This window comes from Eleutherodactylus coqui, chromosome 1 (genome assembly GCF_035609145.1).
Source record: "Eleutherodactylus coqui strain aEleCoq1 chromosome 1, aEleCoq1.hap1, whole genome shotgun sequence".
Taxonomy (NCBI): domain Eukaryota; kingdom Metazoa; phylum Chordata; class Amphibia; order Anura; family Eleutherodactylidae; genus Eleutherodactylus; species Eleutherodactylus coqui.
The window spans coordinates 399,348,534-399,371,958 of NC_089837.1; the positions used below are offsets into that span (position 1 = coordinate 399,348,534).

Below are 23,425 nucleotides of genomic sequence, written 5' to 3' on the forward strand. Positions count from 1 at the left end.
GCGGCACCCGGACACTTACGCGCGAACACTGCAGTGTTCGGCAAAGCCGGTGTCCGGGTGCGGATGTGTCCGTAACGGACACGTTCGCTCATCCCTACTGCAGACCAATCTGATTTTTATTATAAAGTACAGTTGAAATAAAAAATATTCAACCGCATTGCAAATTAGGTGTATTTTTCAAATTAACAAAATTTCAGCTGTTTGGGAAAAAAAAACAGTCAAACAAGAACAATTTAAATAGCTCAACACAACTAATAACAAATGGGTTATCCAAATTCAACAGAAAATGCCACTTTAATGACTTCTGAAACCACAGAATTATTCAATCCCCTGATAGAATCCCTATAGAAGCCCGTAGCACTAGAAGGCTGAGCAGTGCTTAGTGAGGACACATGCTGGGAGAAAGTACAGAGTGGGAAATTGTGCAAAGTGTAGTTTCATGCTGCACGTCAGCAGGGTTGTGATGACCTCTTGGAAAATAGTGAGGCAGGTAAACATCTAACGCATGGCAGAATAAGAAGAACCCATAACCAGCTGTGCATAAACATGACACAAAACACCTTTTATACCTGGACTTTTTGAAAATTTACTTCACAATACCCCTTTAAGTTGCGTTCACATGTTGGGGAAACACTGTGGGAAAAACCTTAGTGGAAACATTTAATATTAAATTGAATAGGATTAAAGCAAATCCTGTATACATGTTGAGGAAGAAAACAACTAAGGCTTGTCAGGTTCTCTTTAAAAGGCGTTGCACCAAATAGATAACACCGGTCTACATGCCCCATAGTGATGAGTCCCCAGCAAAGAATGTCTCTCTCTCTGACTTGCAGTACTACATAATTCCCCATGTATTATAATGAGCGACATGTAATACTACATCTCCCCTGTAGCAGCAGCTGCAAAGAAAACTTTCAGCTGCTCTGGATAATGCTGGATCTGTGGCAGTTGAAAGCAGGGGTGGTTTGCTTCCGAGACGAATGTCTAATTGAAGGCTCATGCACACGACAGGTCCAGATTCCACCTACGGAATCCGGCTCTGGCTGTGGCGGGTGAGCCTGCGTTTCTGTGTGTGCAGGTGGCCTTTTTCGCTGGCGTGCTTGCAGACCTGGCTTCTCTGTACTGTGGATGGTCAGCACGTCTCGCAGTCAGACATGCCTAGTACAGATTTTTTTTTTTTTTAAAACGTCAATTTTTTCCGTCGGATGGAGCATGCTGCGATTTTTCATCTACGAGCGGATACCGCAATTGATTTCCACTCATGTGCATGAAGAACCATTTTTACATAGCATGCTATGGAGGATTATTGCTACGTATTCCGCAAGAGGCCTGACACATCCCTCATAAGGTATGTCTACTTTTATTTAGTGGGATCTTGAAAATACACAGTAGTTACATGTACAGTGATGCCGTAGGTAAAGAGTGCCTCAGCTTCAAGCTTTTTGACTTGAGAGCAGGCTCTCTCCTAAATTTTTGCTCTGATTTAAGAGCAAAAACTTGTGTTAAGAGCTTTGCTCCCAATGGGGCCGCCACTGCTGCGGGTGGCCCCATTGAAAGCAATGGCCTGCTGACAACCCCAGCAGTGATTTTTCAGGGAAGGGCTTTAAATATAAGCCCTTCCCTGAAAAATCATCCCTAGCTTTAGTAGAAAATATATACTCACCTGTCTGCTGGGGCTCAGGCGTGTCTAGCCACTGATTGTTCTCCCTGCATTTTGTATCCCCGCCTGCTGAAAAGCTCCAGAGCAGTGCAGGGAGAAGAAACGGTGTCTAGACACGCCTGAGCCCCAGCAGATGGGAGTATATATATACAGTATATTTATTTTTTATTACAGCTTGGGATGATTTCAGGGCTTATATTAAAAGCCCTTCCGCAAAAATCACTGTTGGGCTGCCGGCGTCCTATAGCTTACAATGGGGCAACGGCGCCCCCATTAAAATCAGTGGGAGAGCTTCACGATCCGGAATGGATTAGTGGCTTTTCCATTCATTTCAATGGGGAAAATTGATTTGACTTACGAGTGTTTTGGGTTAAGAGCTCCGTCACGGAACAAATTAAACTCTTAACCCAAGGCACCACTGTACTTTACTATTAGTAAAGACTTTTATATAATTTATTGGATGCTGCACAACACATACTTTATTGACTATGATAAAATAACTAAAAAAGTAACACAATGCTTCATCGACTTCATTCTATTAAAAGTCTTGTGCCTCCACGGTCATTCCTGAAAGTCTGTAAGAGGGCATTAAAATGTCAAACCTATCTTGATTTTTTATTTTTTTTTTGCAAATCCTCAATTAATCTATTTATAGCATTTTGGCTTTATTAGTGCAGCAACGAAACAAACCCCTGGTGTTCACTTTAAGCCAGACTTTAGGAAATAGCTGCACTGATTTCTAATCAAGTATTCATACCCTAGAGGCTTTAAGTTTTGTCTTCAGCTTAATTACAACAGTGATGAGCAAGCAGTGAAAGTGAAAAGAGACTATCTGCATACATGAATACATGACCCTTTTCAATGAGTGATAATTTAAACAACGCATTGCTAAGGTTATCCACAAGTACACTGTGCCAATGAAAAGAGGAAAATTGTATAAAACTGGCAATCACTAGAAACTAATTTTAACTTCTATAATGTAACATTTAATTCATATTAAATGCATATGTATACTCACCAAAGTGGCAAATAAATGATAAAGGATGAAGTAGATAGCAACCACAGGAGCCCACATGTGTCCTACGGCATTAAGAGTTTGATCCATTACATCCACCCATCCCTCCTGTGTCAAAATCTGAAACATTGACATGAATGCCTGCAAGGAAAAAGGAACAAGCATGAGAACAATCACAATACTTATTACAACTTCTGTAATGAACAAAAACAAGTCACCATGGGACATATGTCAGCATATCACAAAGGTAAAATAGTATTGAGCCAAAACTCCTTTAAATATCTGGAAGTCAAGAAAATGGTAGAGAGCGCCACAGGTAAGTAAAATCCATGGTTGATGGGATGTGCGGAAGCAATCACGATGAATCTTTTCCTCAGTACTCCAATCCTCTGAGTCAAAGGAGAGCTGCAGATACAACCCGGCGGGTCTGGAACCAGAACTCCCCCGGATATAACAGAAAGTGGGACGTCAGAAAAAAATCTGCGCTCAATTTGGAGTGAACTGAGGACAGCTTCACATATAAGAAATGGTTTGGTATAACACTTACTTGGAAGGAGGGGGGTATGATGCACAAATGCCCCCTCCTCAGAGTGTCTTCCACAGGATATAGAACTATGTTCCAGGGTACATAGTACTGAACAGGATACTTTAATCAGGCAATACTTTAATCAGGCAACGCATTTTGGCTTGAGAAAGGTGCTTTGCTTTGCACCGAAACGCGTTGCCTGATTAAAGTATTGCCTGATAGATCTATTCAAAACTAAATTCAAAACCTGGGGATCCTTACCAATTTCGGTAGCTGGGCGTGTCAATTTGATAAAAATGATAGGCTTGCCGAAATGTCTATATATCTTACAACACACCCCAATAGTAATCCCTTCACGATATTTCAGGTCAATGGACTCACTCATGACATCTTTTATATAGGGAAGTTCCCGTCCGAAACGTAAAATCTCCACTCTCCAGAGACCAGGGCAGGAAGCTGGGGCTGCTCTCCCAGATTTGTTCCTATATTACATAGCTAGCCAATTGGTCCACCTAAAATGCTGGCTAGGTGATGACCTGCTCCCCAATTCAGAGTCACACTTGGTTTACTTCCAAAAAATCCCCAATTTGTGGCCTGTGTTGGAATCTCCCCCCTCATTAACTTGTAAATTGATCTCAATACATAAACTGGCATCTAATATATGGAGGCAATCTAAATAAGTTGATAAATTTTCATACATAATGGCTGATACCCCCTTATGGCATAACCCTGGTCTGACAGAGGTGTTTCCCTTACAGGACATCTCTGGGTGGGAAAATTATGGAATACGAACTCTGGGTGATCTGTACATATCTAATATTTTCTCCTCCTTCGAACAACTACAAGCTAAATATGAACTACCTCGTACCCATTTTTTAAGATGCCTACAAATCAGCTATGCACTGCACACACAATTCCCATTTCCTGGACCCTCTATATTACACTACTCCCTGATAGGTATACTACGCTCCCAAGGTCTACAGGGGCTCATATCCATGCTGTACTCCTCACTAACTGCAGCAAAGACATCTCTGAAATGGAAAACAGTAATACCAACTCTAACATAAGAATCTTTTCAAGATCTACTAGTCTCCTCTCTATCCGTTTGTCCTGTGGCTAATACCAAGCTGATACAGTTGTATATTATACATCAGTGCTACCTTACTCCAGTGAAGCTACAGAGAATGGGCAGAATTTCCTCATTCAAATGCATCAGATGCCCACACGACTCTGCTGATTTCTGGCATATGATTTGGGAGTATCCAATTATTCGAGGCTTCTGGCGAGAGGTCACGGACCTCCTCTTGGGGGTTTGGGAAACACCCGTCCCTACAACTCCGGAGTGTGCCTCTTCGGGATACTTGAAGAGGAGATTTGGCAGCATCATAATAGAATATTTTTGAGAGAGGTACTTTTCTTGGCTAGGAAAGTCATAGCGCTACGCTGGATGGATCAAAGGAATCCCTCAGTGAAAATTGGTTAACTCCACTATTCCATACAATTACATAGTTTATAAAGGGCGTAGATGTCCAGGAAAATTTGACAAGGTATAGGATATATGGTGCGGTTCCTCACTTATGTCCTACCCTCCATGGTTACTCTCATCCTCCATCTCAATAATGCAGAGACATCCCCACTAATGAGTATTTTCTATGGCTGAAACCTAAGGCCTACTGACAACATGTCTAAACTCCTTCTTTCTCTCTCTAGGTAGTGTCTTCCACTATAGGGGTGTATTACCCCCTTTGCCAAATAATGGACGCTAATTTGTCATGCTTTTTGTTTAACTACAATGTTATAAAAAATGTTGTAATTTACTTTTCAATAAAATTAGTTTAAAAAAATAGTATTGAGCCAGACAGACGTGCAGCACACAATTAAAATTCACATAATAAAGTTAGTAATATTATCATTTAAGAGATCATCTGAAAGGAATACTCTCAGGAAAACTGATACACTGTTTTAGGCTACCCAACCATTTAGATACCTGTTGGCTAAACACATTGTTCAACTGGCAACTATCTTGCTCAAAATCCCAATACACCTGCACGCCTAGCTCGGTTGAATGTGCATTTGTGCTGGATGCAAGGAGGAGAAAAAGGAGACCTCGGGCCACAGCTTATTTCATGGATGGTGCAGTTGAAATTCTTTGGGGAGGCACCATACATATTAGATGATTGTCTAATCCCGCCATAATTGGTGGGTTTAGTCAATTTACTTATGTATGGCCACCCTTATGTTTACTGAAGGGCCTTGGGTATAACGCAGGGGTTCAAAGTCTGCCAAGAATAGAATCATAATAAAACATACAGATAGGTGAATATAACCCCAATGGGGACAGAGCCCAATATCAAGTGATATAAAGTGCTGCATGCACTATATAAATAACGATGATTATTATTAGATTATTTCCAAGAAAAGTCAATTCCTCCTTGTATTTTAAGTAGTTTAGAATTTCAAACTAGTTATTGTCTTTTATAAAATTTATGATCATGTTGGATGGCTTTTTGTGCAGGTTGGATGAAAGAAATGCTTTTTAACCACAAAGTGGTAAAATCCAACAGGCAGTCCTAAAGATTAATTCACAACAGTATTCAAGGTTGTATTCAGAACCTCTGTCGCTGATTTCCTCTAGAATCCACAAGCAGCGCTATTTTGTCCTGTAAATTCTGGGAAAAAGTCGGACTGCACACTAGAAATCGAACGGACCCCTATTACAGTCAATGGGGGTGTTTGGTTGCATTCTAACACAGAGGCGATCAGCCAGGGGGTGCAGTTTTCCTGCTCCCCGAACAAAGCAGGCAGTAACAGAGAAGAGTTCAAAGCGATTACTGTATGTGCTGCACACTATGTGATCTTCCAGAATACACATTTTTAGTTAAAAAGCAAACCTCCATCAGCTTATGCTAAAATGAATCTGAAATGCAACCATCAAACTGACAGAGCGAACAGCTGTGAAAGAGAAACCCTGAGAATTATGTAAATATGAAAATGCTGAATTCATTTGCCTATAGAACAGACCGTCAGGTTTATTTTACTATTAATGTCTATCGCATATTGTACTTATGGATACAACTTGCAGCAAAAGTAATAATATTAATTATACTAAGACTTGTTCTCCCTTTATTTAGCGCCTCTTCATCAAAAAATGCATTTTTAACAAGCAATATGTAGTATCTATAGGTACTCCCCTGGTGCTCAGTGGAATTCTCAGGTTCGAGAATCCACTGGCACCAGTTATCCTCGAGAGCTTATTAACCACTCAGGGTTCACAATCCAGATGACCGTAGAGACGTCCACGGGATGCAGCTCGCTTACGAGCCGTAAGATCCAGAAGTGGTGTACAAGCAAATAAAAAATCCCAGCGGAACCCAAAAGAGATTAGAAGTAGACTCCACCGTCCATAGTATATCCTTTTATTCCTGCGACGCGTTTCGCCAATATACTCTTTGCCTTTCTCAAGCATATGACATACATACACATTACAAATACATTTATATAGAAGATAAAAATGTCCACTTACGCTCATCACAATGCACGCCAGCACCGGGGCCATCTTGGCGTCATGTGGCCCCACTGCTGGCGTGCATCGTGATGAGCATTAGTGGACATTTTTAATCATCTATATAAATGTAAATGTATTTGTAATGTGTATGTATGTCATATGCTTGAGAAAGGCAAAGAGTATATTGGCAAAATGCGTCGCAGGAATAAAAGGATATACTATGGACGGTAGAGTCTACTTCTAATCTCTTTTGGGTTCTGGGGCGCGGGGATTTTTTATTTGTTTGTACACCACTTCTATTTAGCACATATGAAATACATACTTAGCAAAAATGCAATATGTAAAAGCTTTCTGTCAACATTTGACTTTCGCTAAATGTATTTTTTTCGATTATTTGCATTGAAAAGCCATTTATTTTACCTTTTAACACAAATTTCAGCACAATTTTTACTTTTGCCAGCAGTAGATGATTGTGGATTGCTGCAAGGTCCCTCTCTCTATGAGCTGCCTTTCACATGGGACAAAATATGCCATCCCCGAATTCCGGCCCAGATTTTGATGCGGAATAGTTGGCTGAATTCTGCTATTTTCAATTCTGCACAAAAATCCTCAAAGCAGTGCAGATTTGGGGGCTGAATAATGTAAAGGTTTGTTTAAAATAAAGCGAGACAACAACATATATCCATCTAGTTCTCCAAAGGGTCCAGTGCAAAGTAATGACATATGGTTCTTGGTTTTAGCTAATAGATATATGTTGCCTCAAGCAGCAGAACCCTTGTGTATTAGGCCTCCTGCACACGGGCGGATCTGGAGCAGGATTCCGCCTCCGGATTCTGCAGCAAATCCAGCCCATAGCGTGCTATGAGAAAACACGATCTTCTGCCCATGAACGGGAATAGATTGCGATTTTCCGCTCATGGGGGAGAAATTGCAGCATGCTGCGATTTTGTGCGTGCTACGCACGGCCGGCTTCCATTAACGTCAGTGGAAGCTGTCCGTGACGCAGCCATTCTGCAATCATCATTGCAGAATGGTCGCAGGAGCCGTGTCATCGCCATGGTGACGGCGCGGAGTCCTCTGTACCACACATATGCCGGCCGGCACATTCACAGCAAAGGAGAACACCGGAGAAGTAAGCTGGGGTCACCGTCCGGGTACAGGTTCGAACCCCGCTGCAGGAATCCCACAAGCAGGGTCCGACCAGCCGATGTGCAGAGGGCCTTAGTTTGACACTAGATGGCACTAGTAAAGTATTTAATAAACAAATTTGTGAATCAGACCATGCTAAACAGACTAGAACAATAAGAAATAATCATGTATTCACCTCTCCCACTGTGTATTGCGCCGGTGCTCAGTCACCAGCTACAATTTGTATTTACAGCTGCAGTCCTGCTCCATTTATGGGACTTCATAGGGCTGCAGTCAATAACAGAGCTCAGTGATCGATTTCTGAGGTCTGTTACTGGCTGCAGCCCCATGAAGTCCCATCAACTAGGCGAGGCTGTAGCTGTAATCATAGAACAGAGCAGAGAACCAAAAAACAAAGCGGGATAGAGCGGGAGTGGGTAGAGGTAATTATATAACTATTTCTTATGTTATTGCATGGGGAAGGGATTGTACTGAGTTATTACCTCTCAGACAACCCCTTTAACTATTCCTAAACATAGTAGTGTATCAAAGTAAGAAGAGAAACTAAGTATTGAAAATTGCAGAGGTCGCATACAAGCCTGAAGAGGAAACTACCTTCATGCTGCATTAGTAAATTGGAATCTAAAAGTATTAAACACATACAGTACTCAGTAACAGAAGTCCTTAGAAATAAACTACTTAAAGGGAACCTGTGTGTGTGTACTCTTCCAATCATCTCTATGGCAGAGCACAGACACACATTGGGCTGAAAAGATTCACAGGGACACAGCGCTGGAATGAGGTGCCTGGTAAGTATCACACCGCTTCCCCCTGGAATCCTTGTTCTCTGACCTTTGAGCCCCACCATGTAGTTTATGGGATTAAAAGGCCAAGACATGTTCCCTTTAACTAATGAAATTGGATTTCTAACCCATTTTCTTGACCCCCAAATAGCTTGTAAAAATGATAATTTTGCTACAGTGCAAGGATTCATTAATCGAGAGTAGTCCGGGCCTGAGGAAGCAAGACAGATTCATATAATGGTACACTACTACCACCACCATGCTGGACTGTTGCAATTATGTTCTTACTTGGGGCTCACACCCACTGGTGATACGACTTCCCTGAGATGTAAAAGTGAGTGAAAGCGCATGATAATGAAACCAATGATTTTCAATGGTTTAATTGTCATTAGCGATGTTTTCATTCTAACCTCGCATCGCAAATGCGATAACCCCCATTGTTTTCAATCAATAGGAGATCGTGAAGCAGGCTAGGAATTCCCCCTCGAGAAGAGAGGGGGGGGGGGGCAGAGCTACAGAGGATCTCTGACATATCTCCCCATATTTGGAGAGATACAGGGCGGGGCTAGTGGGTTTTCCTGAGAGTGGAGATGGGACGGGGCTAGAGGGGTTATCATGGTTATACCTCTCTAGTCAAGGCATAAATATATCAGGGAGGCGTTACCAGTAGTAGCCAGGAGTAGTAAGGCATATTATGCAATGCGGATGAAGAATAAAATGGATGGATAAACTCACCCGGTGTATAGCGAGAGCTCCTGGATAGAAGCCTCGCTATCACCTCCAAATCCAGGTGCTCTTATAGGATCACTCAGGATCCGTCAATGCTTCTTTCCCTCAGGTGTATGTGACGTGCTGCAGGGCTTCTGTGTCCAACTGGATAGTGGGACCCACGGAGTGAACTCCATATATGAAGGAAGTAAAAAACGCCCCCGCATCCAACCACAATCCACCAGGATAAGGCTCCGAATACTTCTTCTATATAGAAAAAGTGTTCGGTGCCTTATCCTGGTGGATTGTGGTTGGATGCGCGGGCGTTTTTTTACTTCTTTCATATCTCTAGTCAAGGGGCGGGGCTGATTCGCTGAGCGCTCAGCCAATCACAGGCAGCGCTCAGCCATTTAATGAATGGCCGAGCGCTGCCTATGATTGGCTGAGTGCTGTGACAAATCACAGGCAGCACTCAGCTGTCATTCATTGAATGGCTGAGCGCTGCCTGTGATTGTGAGAGCTCAGCCAATGGGATACAGCTCTTTCAGCAGGCGAGAATTTTAAATCCCTGCCTGATGAAAGAACTTCAGGGCAGTGCAGGGAGAAGACGCTACACATGGCTGAGCCCTGGCAGCTGCAGAGAGGGGAGTATATAATTTTTTAATTTTTTACACATGCCATGGATTATTTTCAGTGCTTACATTTACACCCGATCCCCGAAGATCACTGCAGGGTTGCTGGCAGCCCATTGCATTCCTATATTTTTCTTTGCTATTTTTTAGTTGTGTTCTTATGTTGCTATCTGAAAACATGTGTATACCGCTACATATATATTCCGTACATAAATGTTCCTTTGTGCTTGTATGTTTTGGTGGGATGGTTTGTAATCTTTTTTGCACCATTTTGCAGTTCATATTCTTGGAGAATTGGAAAAAACAACAGTTACACCATTTTTCTTTTTTCCATGCTATGCACAATACAGCTTATATGATATTTATCTTTTTTGTGTCATGATGATTGCAGTGCTCAAATATATCTCTTTTTTCTAGAAGCATCAATATTTGCAGTTTTAATGAAAAAATGTTTTTTTTATTACATTTAGTTTTTTTTTGTTCTTCTAGGTAACATGAAGCTGCAATCAGTGGTATAATGCTTTAAAATACTTAGTATTCCAAAGCACTATTGCCTTTCCGTGTTAAATCTATCAGCTTTAACCTATCAGACAGAGCTGAAGGACTTTATTAAGCCCTCTGCTACCATGCTAAATTATTTCCCCCTTTGTGTCTGCATCGCAGGATACAGGTGGGCTGATTGAGGGAGCCCCCTCACTTGGTCAACCTACTTAGATGTCCTGGTCACTATTAACCGCTTACATACTGTGGTCAAAAGAATGTGATCAAAGCTAACTTGCAGCAATATGTTAGCTTTATACTAAAGCGCTGCGGAATAAGTTGGCGCCATACAAATAAAGATTATTATTATTAAAGCTGGCAACTGCTGATGGTGACACTGGCAGGTTAAGAAAAGACTGTTTCCATGAGACAAGCATTAAATAAATGCAAGATATATTTGTAAACTCTCATGTTAAATACCTTTTTTTCTAGTTTTAGATCTTAACTATTAGAAACTTGTAGGAGACAACTTGAACAAAACTTAAATGAATTGTACTATGTGCACTGTGAAGCCATTAAAAGTATTTCAGAAAGCATGGGCGGAAGCCTCCTGGACTGTCAGTAACAGCATGAAAGCATCAGTCTTCAAAAAATTAGGTCTTTCTAAGTGCTGTGAAGGGCAAGTGGAACACCTCAATATTACATAGACATCACATTGAGTGAGCCATGAAGCTCAATATGCTCAATGTTCAGTGAAGATGATACAATAATAGCTAAAATGTCAGTGAAAAAGCTCTCAGTTAAATGGTGCAACTAGAGTGCAGCTCAACAGCAGGAAACGGGCAGCCATATGACTCCGGTATTAGAAAATCATAACTTAAAGGGGTTGTCCCGCGGCAGCAAGTGGGTCTATACACTTCTGTATGGCCATAATAATGCACTTTGTAATGTACATTGTGCATTAATTATGAGCCATACAGAAGTTATAAAAAGTTTTATACTTACCTGCTCCGTTGCTGGCGTCCTCGTCTCCATGGTGCCGACTAATTTTCGCCCTCCGATGGCCAAATTAGCCGCGCTTGCGCAGTCCGGGTCTTCTTCTTTTCTGAATGGGGCTCCGTGTAGCTCCGCCCCGTCACGTGCCGATTCCAGCCAATCAGGAGGCTGGAATCGGCAATGGACCGCACAGAAGCCCTGCGGTCCATGAAGACAGAGGATCCCGGCGGCCATCTTCAGCAGGTGAGTATGAAGACGCCGGACCGCCGGGATTCAGGTAAGCGCTGTGCGGGTGGTTTTTTTAACCCCTGCATCGGGGTTGTCTCGCGCCGAACGGGGGGGGGGTTTAAAAAAAAAAAAAACCCGTTTCGGCGCGGGACAACCCCTTTAATTAGAGATGAGCGAACGTACTCGTCCGAGCTTGATACTTGTTCGAGTATTAGCATGTTCGAGATGCTCGTTACTCGAGATGAGCACCACGCGATGTTCGAGTTACTTTCACTTTCATCTCTGAGATGTTAGCGCGCTTTTCTGGCCAATAGAAAGACAGGGAAGGCATTACAACTTCCCCCTGCGACGTTCAAGCCCTATACCACCCCCCTGCAGTGAGTGGCTGGCGAGATCAGGTGTCACCCGAGTATAAAAATCGGCCCCACCCGCGGCTCGCCACAGATGCGTTCTGAAAGAGATCAGGGAAAGTGTTGTCTTGCTGGAGTTACTATAGGGAGAGCGTTAGGAGTATTTTAGGCTTCAAGAACCCCAACGATCCTTCTTAGGGCCACATCTAACCGTGTGCAGTAGTGTGGAGGCTGCTTTTTGCAGTGATGCACATTTTTTTTTTTTTGTATATCGGCCGTGCAGAGCATTGCGCCCTGCAGTAATTATACATAGTCCAGGGCCAGTAGTGGTGGTGAGGCAGGGACAGAAGACATATTTATTGAATATAGGCAGTGGGCCTTTCCAAAAACATTTGGGAAAAAAAATCTATTTGGGCTGCCTGTGACTGTCCTCAGTGTACTGGGTCTGTGCTGGGGGTAGTTGTCCTAATTCATACGCAGCCAGCTAAGTGTTACAGCAGGCTTGCGCAAAATTATTTCCTGGCTCTGTGTTGGCTGTTACATCACCGCTGTATTCCAGTCCACAGTGCAACAGTCTGCAGTTATTTTACATACTCCAGGGCCAGTAGTTGTGATGCAGAGAGAGAAGACATATACAGTGTATATAGGCAGTGGGCCTTTCCAAAAACATTTGGGGAAAAAAATCTATTTGGGCTGCCTGTGACTGTCCTCAGTGTACTGGGTCTGTGCTGGGGGTAGTTGTCCTAATTCATACGCAGCCAGCTAAGTGTTACAGCAGGCTTGCGCAAAATTATTTCCTGGCTCTGCTGTGCGTTCCGTAAGCGAAGTCAGCCTCCAACCACAGGCCAATAAGCGGCACATTTAATTACAGCGTTCTGTTTCTGCAATACTGGTAATACACCATGCTGAGGGCTAGGGGTAGGCCTAGAGGACGTGGACGCGGGCGAGGACGCGGAGGCCCAAGTCAGGGTGTGGGCACAGGCCGAGCTCCTGATCCAGGTGTATCGCAGCCGACTGCTGCGGGATTAGGAGAGAGGCACGTTTCTGGCGTCCCCACATTCATCTCACAATTAATGGGTCCACGTGGTAGACCTTTATTAAAAATGAGCAGTGTGAGCAGGTCCTGTCGTGGATGGCAGAAAGTGCATCCAGCAATCTATCGAACACCCAGAGTTCTGCGCCGTCCACTGCTGCAACTCTGAATCCTCTGGCTGCTGCTCCTCCTTCCTCCCAGCCTCCTCACTCCATTACAATGACACATTCTGAGGAGCAGGCAGACTCCCAGGAACTGTTCCCGGGCCCCTGCCCAGAATGGGCAGTAAGGGTTCCGAATCCTCGTCCACTGGAGGAGTTTGTCGTGACCGATGCCCAACCTTTGGAAAGTTCCCGGGGTCCGGGGGATGAGGCTGGGGACTTCCGGCAACTGTCTCAAGACCTTTCAGTGGGTGAGGAGGACGATGACAATGAGACACAGTTGTCTATCAGTGAGGTAGTAGTAAGGGCAGTAAGTCCGAGGGAGGAGCGCACAGAGGATTCGGAGGAAGAGCAGCAGGACGATGAGGTGACTGACCCCACCTGGTTTGCTACGCCTACTGAGGACAGGTCTTCAGAGGGGGAGGCAACGGCAGCAGCAGGGTAGGTTGCAAGAGGCAGTGCGGTGTCCAGGGGTAGAGGCAGGGCCAGACCGAATAATCCCCCAACTGTTTCCCAAAGCGCCCCCTCGCGCCATGCCACCCTGCAGAGGCCAAGGTGCTCAAAGGTCTGGCAGTTTTTCACTGAGAGTGCAGACGACCGACAAACAGTGGTGTGCAACCTGTGTCGCGCCAAGATCAGCCGGGGAGCCACCACCACCAGCCTCACCACCACCAGCATGCGCAGACATATGATGGCCAAGCACCCCACAAGGTGGGACGAAGGCCGTTCATCGCCTCCAGTTTGCACCGCTGCCTCTCCCCCTGTGCCCCAACCTGCCACTGAGATCCAACCCCCCTCTCAGGACACAGGCACTACCGTCTCCTGGCCTGCACCCACCCCCTTACCTCCGCTGTCCTCGGCCCCATCCACCAATGTCTGTCAGCGCACCGTCCAGCCGTCGCTAGCGCAAGTGTTGGAGCGCAAGCGCAAGTACGCCGCAACGCACCCGCACGCTCAAGCGTTAAACGTGCACATAGCCAAATTTATCAGCCTGGAGATGCTGCCGTATAGGGTTGTGGAAACGGAGGCTTTCAAAAGTATGATGGCGGCGGCGGCCCCGCGCTACTCAGTTCCCAGTCGCCACTACTTTTCCTGATGTGCCGTCCCAGCCCTGCATGACCACGTCTCCTGCAACATTGTACGCGCCCTCAGCAACGCGGTTACTGCCAAGGTCCACTTAACAACAGACACGTGGACAAGCACAGGCGGGCAGGGCCACTATATCTCCCTGACGGCACATTGGGTGAATTTAGTGGAGGCTGGGACAGAGTCAGAGCCCTACCCACCCCCAGAATTGCGGGCCCCAGCTCGGTGGTGGTATCTGCGGCGGTGTATGCTTCCTCCACTAAACCACCCTCCTCCTCCTCCTACGCAACCTCTGTCTCGCAATCAAGATGTGTCAGCAGCAGCACGTCGGCAGCAGTCGGTGTCGCGCGGCGTGGCAGTACAGCGGTGGGCAAGCGTCAGCAGGCCATGCTGAAACTACTCAGCTTAGGAGATAAGAGGCACACGGCCCACGAACTGCTGCAGGGTCTGACAGAGCAGACCGACCGCTGGCTTGCGCCGCTGAGCCTCCAACCGGGCATGGTCGTGTGTGACAACGGCCGTAACCTGGTGGCGGCTCTGCAGCTCGGCAGCCTCACGCACGTGCCATGCCTGGCCCACGTCTTTAATTTGGTGGTTCAGCGCTTTCTGAAAAGCTACCCACGCTTGTCAGACCTGCTCGGAAAGGTGCTCCGGCTCTGCGCACATTTCCGCAAGTCCCACACGGACACTGCCACCCTGTGCACCCTGCAACATCGGTTTCATCTGCCAGTGCACCGACTGCTGTGCGACGTGCCCACACGGTGGAACTCTACGCTCCACATGTTGGCCAGGCTCTATGAGCAACGTAGAGCTATAGTGGAATACCAACTCCAACATGGGCGGCGCAGTGGGAGTCAGCCTCCTCAATTCTTTACAGAAGAGTGAGCCTGGTAGGCAGACATCTGCCAGGTCCTTGGAAACTTTGAGGAGTCTACCCAGATGGTGAGCGGCGATGCTGCAATCATTAGCGTCACCATTCCTCTGCTATGCCTCTTGAGAAGTTCCCTGCAAAGCATAAAGGCAGACGCTTTGCGCTCGGAAACAGAGGCGGGGGAAGACAGTATGTTGCTGGATAGTCAGAGCACCCTCCTGTCTATATCTCAGCGCGTTGAGGAGGAGGAGGAGCATGAGGAGGATGAGGAGGAGGGGGAAGAGACAGCTTGGCCCACTGCTGAGGGTACCCATGCTGCTTGCCTGTCATCCTTTCAGCGTGTATGGCCGGAGGAGGAGGAGGATCCTGAAAGTGATCTTCCTAGTGAGGACAGCCATGTGTTGCGTACAGGTACCCTGGCACACATGGCTGACTTCATGTTAGGATGCCTTTCTCGAGACCCTCGCGTTACACGCATTCTGGCCACTACGGATTACTGGGTGTACACACTGCTCGACCCACGGTATAAGGAGAACCTTTCCACTCTCATACCCGAAGAGGAAAGGGGTTCGAGAGTGATGCTATACCACAGGACCCTGGCGGACAAACTGATGGTAAAATTCCCATCCGACAGCGCTAGTGGCCGAAGGCGCAGTTCCGAGGGCCAGGTAGCAGGGGAGGCGCAGAGATCAGGCAGCATGTACAGCACAGGCAGGGGAACACTCTCTAAGGCCTTTGACAGCTTTCTGGCTCCCCAGCAAGACTGTGTCACCGCTCCCCAGTCAAGGCTGAGTCGGCGGGAGCACTGTAAAAGGATGGTGAGGGAGTACGTAGCCGATCGCACGACCGTCCTCTGTGACGCCTCTGCCCCCTACAACTACTGGGTGTCGAAGCTGGACATGTGGCCTGAACCCGCGCTGTATGCCCTGGAGGTGTTTGCTTGTCCTGCGGCTAGCGTCTTGTCAGAGATGGTGTTTAGTGCGGCTGGGGGAATCATCACAGATAAGTGTACCCACCTGTCAACCGACAGTGCCGACGGGCTTACACTCATCAAGATGAACAAAGCCTGGATTTCCCCAGACTTCTCTTCTCGACCAGCGGACAGCAGCGATACCTAAGCAATACGTAGGCTGCACCCGCGGATGGAAGCATTGTTCTCTATCACCATCAAAAACGGGGACATTTTTGCTTCATCAATCTGTGTATTCTATTCATCCTCCTCCTCCTGCTCCTCCTCCTGAAACCTCACGTAATCACGCCGAACGGCAATTTTTCTTAGGGCCACAAGGCTCAGTCATATAATTTTTGTACACAATTTTTATACGTTTCAATGCTCATTAAAGCGTTGAAACTTTCACCTGAACCAATTTTTATTTTAACTGGGCTGCCTCCAGGCCTAGTTACCAATTAAGCCACATTAACCAAAGCGATTAATGGGTTTCACCTGCCCTCTTGGTTGGGCATGGGCAATTTTTCTGACGTACATTAGTACTGTTGGTACACCAATTTTTTGGGGCCCTCGCCTACAGTGTAATCCAATTAATTTTTTGCCCACCTGCATTAAAGCTGATGTTACCTCAGCTGTGATGGGCACTGCAATGGGATACATTTATGTACAGCCGGTGGGTTCCAGGGAGCCACCCATGCTGTGGGTGCACACGGAATTCCCATTGCGGAGTTGTACCTGCCTGTGACTATTTATAAAAAACCGCGGTCTGACTGGGGCATGCAGACACCTTGACAGAATGAATAGTGTGTGGCACATAGGTTCCCCATTGCTATGCCCACGTGTGCAGCTCCTGATGGAGGTGGCACAGGATTGGATTTCTCATTGCTTCTGTACAGCATTGTGGGCTATCGCCCCGCCCCTTTTAAAGAGGGTCGCTGCCTAGCCATGCCAACCCTCTGCAGTGTGTGCCTGCGGTTCCTCCTCATGGCAGACACACTTATAAATAGACATGAGGGTGGTGTGGCATGAGTGCAGCTGAAGGCTGTGCAGGGACACTTTGGTGTGCGCTGTGGACACTGGGTCGTGCGGGGGGGGGGTTGGGCAGCATGTAACCCAGGAGAAGTGGCAGCGGAGTGTCATGCAGGCAGTGATTGTGCTTTGTTGGAGGTAGTGTGGTGCTTAGCTAAGGTATGCATTGCTAATGAGGGCTTTTCAGAAGTAAAAGTTGTTGGGGGGGGCCCCACTCTTGCCGCTATTGTGGCTTAATAGTGGGACCTGGGAACTTGAGATGCAGCCCAACATGTAGCCCCTCGCCTGCCCTATCCGTTGCTGTGTCGTTCCCATCACTTTCTTGAATTGCCCAGATTTTCACAAATGAAAACCTTAGCGAGCATCGGCGATATACAAAAATGCTCGGGTCGCCCATTGACTTCAATGGGATTCGTTACTCGAAATGAACTCTCGAGCATCCCGATAATTTCGTTCCGAGTAACGAGCACCCGAGCATTTTGGTGCTCGCTCATCTTTAAACTTAATATCTAAGCAACCTCACCCTTGGTAGCTTGACTGCTTCTCAAGAGAAACCACAGACCTGTATTTTGAAGCAAAATCCCCAATTATATATAAGTAAGAGTCCTGAAATGGTGGAGATATATATGTGTAAGGTCCCCTGCACACAGGCGGAATTTCCGCCCGTGCCCACTGCCATAGGATTGCATTAGAAAATGCAATCCGATGCACACAGCCGAGATTTGACCACGTGAAAACACGTGCGGAAAACAAATTGCGGCATGTTCTATTTCTGTGCGGTCCTCGGAGAGTAGTGATGGGCCGGCTCCGCCCTGCGCATGCGCCGGCTGCCCGTCAGCCGGCGCATTGCAGAGATGGAAGATGCCAGGAGTGGGTGAGCCGCAGGTCTCTGCAGGGGCACGGGTCTGCAGGTGACCTTAAAAAGGGAGATGGAACAATACCTCCTCTGAGCCACCTATTGGAAGGCAGCATTCCTTCAAGTCAATGTTAGACTCTTTATACTAGCCTTATAACAATAACTGGGAATTGAAAGCAAAGCCGGACTCCATGCACAGACAGCTGTTTTGGGGTATTTGCCCCTCATCAGTCTGCAACAAGAGTCTGGCTCAGCTAGGGAGAGGACTGTGATGTGGGTCAGAAATGTTACCTTTTCTCCCTAGGGAGAGCACCTAGACGGAGAGTGAGGAGACTAAACAGGCCATTCATGCTCCTCTGGGTAATATGCAAATAAGGGAGATGGAATAATACCTTCGCAGTGCCACCTATTAGAAGACAGCATTCCCTCAAGTCAAAGTCAGACTCTTTACACAAGCCTTGTAACAAAGTAGAGATGTACCAGAGCCTTGTATGTGTAGAGATATACCAGTGACATATATCTTACCAGCAAGTGGCAGCACAATATAATTCAAATTTCAGCGGAGTTTTATAAACTTGTTTCATAATTGATCATTTTTCAAAGTTTTTTCTGTTCTATTACTCATTTGTACAATGTTCAGTTGTTTAGAGCAGTAATAGAAAATCATTACTTAGAATGATGAACTGTGTTCTATGAATACTGTATGCTTCTTCATGGTAATTCATACATTTATTTCAACATTTTTATATGCTGCACTGTTTGGCAGCCTGAAATGAGGAACTCTGTAAGAATGCTTTCACATCTGCCCTGGGACCTCCATTCGGAGGTTCCGTCGCAGATTCAGCACAAAATGACGCTGCATTTTTTCATTTGGTAAAATGCCGGACAACTGAGTGGAAACCAAACAGACCCATCATAGTCCATGGGGTCCATTCGGCGCTGTTAAGGTTCGTCATAAGACGGATCCATTCAGCCACAGGGATTCCCCTTTCCTGCTCCCTGAACAGAACAGGAAAACTGAACCCAAAAGCAGATGTAAAAGAAAGCTAAGGACACAGATTTGCAGCATACTATACAGTATAAGCTGAGAGGGCTGAGGGCCAGTAAATATGTTGCCAGGTCTCTGTTCACCAGTGCATAAAAGGTTTTGTTCTGAGACTGTGGCACAGACCCAGCACAAATTAATGGGCGAAGTAGCACATCATGCTGCACTATTGTGTCTGATAAAATGATGGACAGCCCACCAGAAGCCCGACAGACTCATTATAATCAATGGGGTCTATTGGGCACCATTTGTGCACATCATGTGCTCGATTCAGCACTTCAGTTTTTTTCATTTTTTGGCTACGAGCAGGAGTAGATTTTTAGCTAGAATTTATACCAATATCTGATGTAACATTATAGTAAATCTGATGAGCCTGCCAGGCCCCATCCCTTTTTGCGAAGCACTGCTCACTTTTAAAAAGGTAGTGAGCTAGGCCCCAAAACACCCCAAACTTGTAAATGTTTAGACAAATGGGGTATGCACCAAAATATGTATTTTATGTGCCATTAAACTGGCATAAACATCTTGCTGAATTTCCCCCCAAGTGTCAATCTTCTATAGTTTTAATAGTCTAATAGTCAGATAGTCTGAGATACTGTAGAATTTTATAGCAAAATCCACAACATTTTAGCATTATATTGAATGCAATAGAAATCTGCACCAGCATTTTATGCATGTGGATTTTGAAAATTGTGTTCCAGGAAAAAAAGAATTGAAATGTCACATCCATGCAGAAACCAGGTGGCCGCACAGAAATCCACATTCAGATCCGCACGAAAATCCACAGCAACAATCTGAAGCTCAGCCTCAGAATTCTGCTTAGTATCTGATCCACATCAGAGAAATCAGACATCGATCTAATAATTCCAAAGTTTCAAAGTCCGTGTGAGTGAGGTCTTAAAATGCTCCAAATCTGTGACAATGGCTTATTCGGATTAATTTCGTGCATCTTTAGATACTTCTCTCTAACATTATACCACCTATTAGTTTGCTTAGTTTACACCAGCTTATGAGACAAAATGTTGCCAGAATTTTAACCCCTTAATGACCAAGCCAAATTTTGGAAATCTGACGTGTCACTTTAACATAGAATAACTCCGTAAAGGTTTTGCATATCCAAGTGATTCTGACATTGTTTTTTTTGCCACATAATGTACTTCATTTAGGTGGTAAAAACAGACTGATAGAATTTGTGTATATTTACTAAAAGCACCAAAATTGGGAAAATTCTGAAAGCATTATTATTTCTTAACAATTTCAACTGCAATATGTCAAATATGTGCAAACATATACTGTGTAAATATAAATCTCATCAACAATTTCTATCTCCTTTCTTTATTCTGGACACAAATTGGAAAAATTTAACATTGGTTAGTAACATTTTGAGGAACATTTTGTTTTCCTACACCAAGCCAAGACTGCAAAGGGTGTCAGAATGATAGATACCCCCACTTAAGGTTGAGACATCAACACAAAAATATCAATAGTCGATAGTATCGACTATCGCTGAACAAACTATCGGTTATTGTAAAATATCAGTGGAATACTATCGATATTTCAATATATCGACTTTTTTAAATGCTGACTGGGAGTGCATAAAGATGATTGGAAGTAAAAACAAGGTCCTGCCAGCTACAAGGAAGCCAGAAGATGGACGCTGGACCTGACGGGATGTGAGCATGTGTGTGTGTTTGTGGGGCTGCGTGCCGTGCATTTTTTCAAGTTGCCGCTGAGAGACCAATGGTCTCCATGGCGACTTGCAAACTATGCAGGGCCTGGTAATGCGAACGCAATGTCCCAAATGCAATTGTAATTGCGTTAGATGGGTCTCCTATCTTTTCTATGGGCACCGCATTCTTGTTAGACGCTGAACACACAACATACAACATGTCGCGTCTCCTTTTCTGGACGCGACCTTCTTATGTTCAGCACAGCCCTCCATCTGCATGTGTAAATGCTTTCATTTAGAAAGCATTGCCCACAGCCATCGCGTTAGACGCAAGAGTTCAGAGCCTGCGTCCAACGCAATGAACAAGCGCATGTGGAAAAGGGGTCAAAGACCCCACTGTTACTGAGCGTTGTTTTGCCTGAAGCAAACCTTATTGGTAACAAAGAGTCACCTCACACTTTCCAAAAGTTTCTAGAGCTTGTTTATAAGTTCATTAGTGCCGCGAGCAAAACTACATCCTGTACCGACACAAAGGAAATGGCAGAATGTAAAGAATAAAATATTGTCACCAGACCACAAGACACGTTTCTTCTCTACAAAAATCGATATTATTTCGCCTTAAACTATCGATGTTATCGATATATCGGACATGACAATATCGATGAAAAGTATCGCCAAAGCATTAGCGATATATCAATATTTCGATATATCGGTTTTCGATGTCCCAACCTTGCCCCCATTATTGCCCTTATTTTAAGAAATACACATCTTAATGTATTCACTGAGGGGTGGCAGGAGTATTTTGACAGCACAGTTTTTTTTCAGGTATTAATGAAATCGAAAATAAAATTTCATATTTTTGCAAATATGTCATTTTAAAGACAGCTTTTTTTCTATAGTGCGCATGAAAATGAGGATTTGCACCCCAAAATGGATACCCCCGTTTGTCCCGTGTTCAGAAACAGATCCATTGTAGCCCTAAACTGCTTACTAGACACATGGTTAGGCCTATAATGGAGGGAACACCCTTTGGCTTTCAGGGCACAACTTAATAAATTCCAGGACCAACTGCTCACTGATGCAGAAAAAAAATTGAATTAGATAAAAGTAGTAATGTAAAATGTGCAGTATGTCTCAAAATAGGGGAAATTACGGAAGCCTGGTTCGGATGGGCACATGAGGCAATAAAACCGGCTATCCCTCCTCCTCCCATACTTGGGGGGTATTTCTTGACCCCAGTGGCAGGGATGGGGTGTAACAAGTGGTGCTCTGTGAGGCTTCGTAAGCTTACTGAGGTGCGGCGGTCTCAAACAGAAGGCGTTCAACAAGCTGCTCCTGGAACTGCTACGTACTCACACAGGTGGTCATGTGCAGTACACCTTTTTTGTTTATATTTGCCGCGCCGTCGCTTAGCAATGACGTGGGTACCTGCAGCCCGTACCCAACGTAGTTGCGTATGGGCTGCGGGTATATTCGTGACCATATAGCACACATGTGTCAAACACAAGGCCCGCGGGCCGAATCCGGCCCGCTGCCTCGTTTCATGTGGCCCGCGGCGTGCCGACGCTGCTCACCACTAAGCTATTACCAGCTGGAGTGCTGCAGCTCCCCGCTGGCATATTAACATTTTTCACAACACTTCTGCCCTATTCAGCAATTCCAGCAACCTGATTGGTTGCTTGGTGAATCAGCCAACCCAAACAACCAATCAGGCTGCTGGAACTGCTGAATAAGCAGAAGTGATGTGGAAAATGTTAATATGTGAGCGGAGGGGAAGCAGCACAGACAGCAAGGAGGAGGTAAGTATGTGGTTTAGGGGGGCTAATGGTGGCTGCTGGGGGGGGGGGGGATTTAGTGGTTGCTGCCGAGGGGGGTGTTAATGGTATTAATGGTTGCTGCTGGGGGGGGGGGGGTTAATGGTGGCTGCTGAGAGGGGGGGGTTAATGGTGGCTGCTGAGAGGGGGGGTTAATGGTGACTGCTGAGAGGGGGGGGGTTAATGGTGGCTGCTGAGAGGGGGGGGTTAATGGTGGCTGCTGAGAGGGGGGTTAATGGTGGCTGCTGAGAGGGGGGGTTAATGGTGGCTGCTGAGAGGGGGGGTTAATGGTGGCTGCTGAGAGGGGGGGTTAATGGTGGCTGCTGAGAGGGGGGGTTAATGGTGGCTGCTGAGAGGGGGAGTTAATGGTGGCTGCTGAGAGGGGGGGTTAATGGTGGCTGCTGAGAGGGGGGGTTAATGGTGGCTGCTGAGAGGGGGGGTTAATGGTGGCTGCTGAGAGGGGGGTTAATGGTGGCTGCTGAAAGGGGGGGGGGTTAATGGTGGCTGCTAAGGGGGGGGTTAATGGTGGCTGCTGGAGGAGGGGGGGGTTAATGGTGGCTGCTGAGAGGGGGGGGGTTAATGGTGGCTGCTGAGAGGGGGGGTTAATGGTGGCTGCTGAGAGGGGGGGTTAATGGTGGCTGCTGAGAGGGGGGGTTAATGGTGGCTGCTGGAGGAGGGGGGGGGGTTAATGGTGGCTGCTGAGAGGGGGGGGGTTAATGGTGGCTGCTGAGAGGGGGGGTTAATGGTGGCTGCTGAGAGGGGGGGTTAATGGTGGCTGCTGAGAGGGGGGGTTAATGGTGGCTGCTGAGAGGGGGGGTTAATGGTAGCTACGGGGGGGGGGTTAATGGTGGCTGCTGGAGGAGGGGGGTTAATGGTGGCTG

General features: G+C 45.9%; 1 protein-coding gene across 2 annotated transcripts in view; it reads right to left on the reverse strand.

Annotated features, from left to right (window-relative positions):
• Positions 1-23,425, reverse strand: part of NALCN (sodium leak channel, non-selective) — a 421,791-nt gene that overhangs the window by 209,924 nt on the left and 188,442 nt on the right. For both annotated transcript variants that reach the window (XM_066593014.1, XM_066593005.1), the window contains one exon: positions 2,679-2,816. In XM_066593014.1, the coding sequence (XP_066449111.1) occupies positions 2,679-2,816 (138 nt within the window). The remainder of the gene's footprint in view (positions 1-2,678; positions 2,817-23,425) is intronic.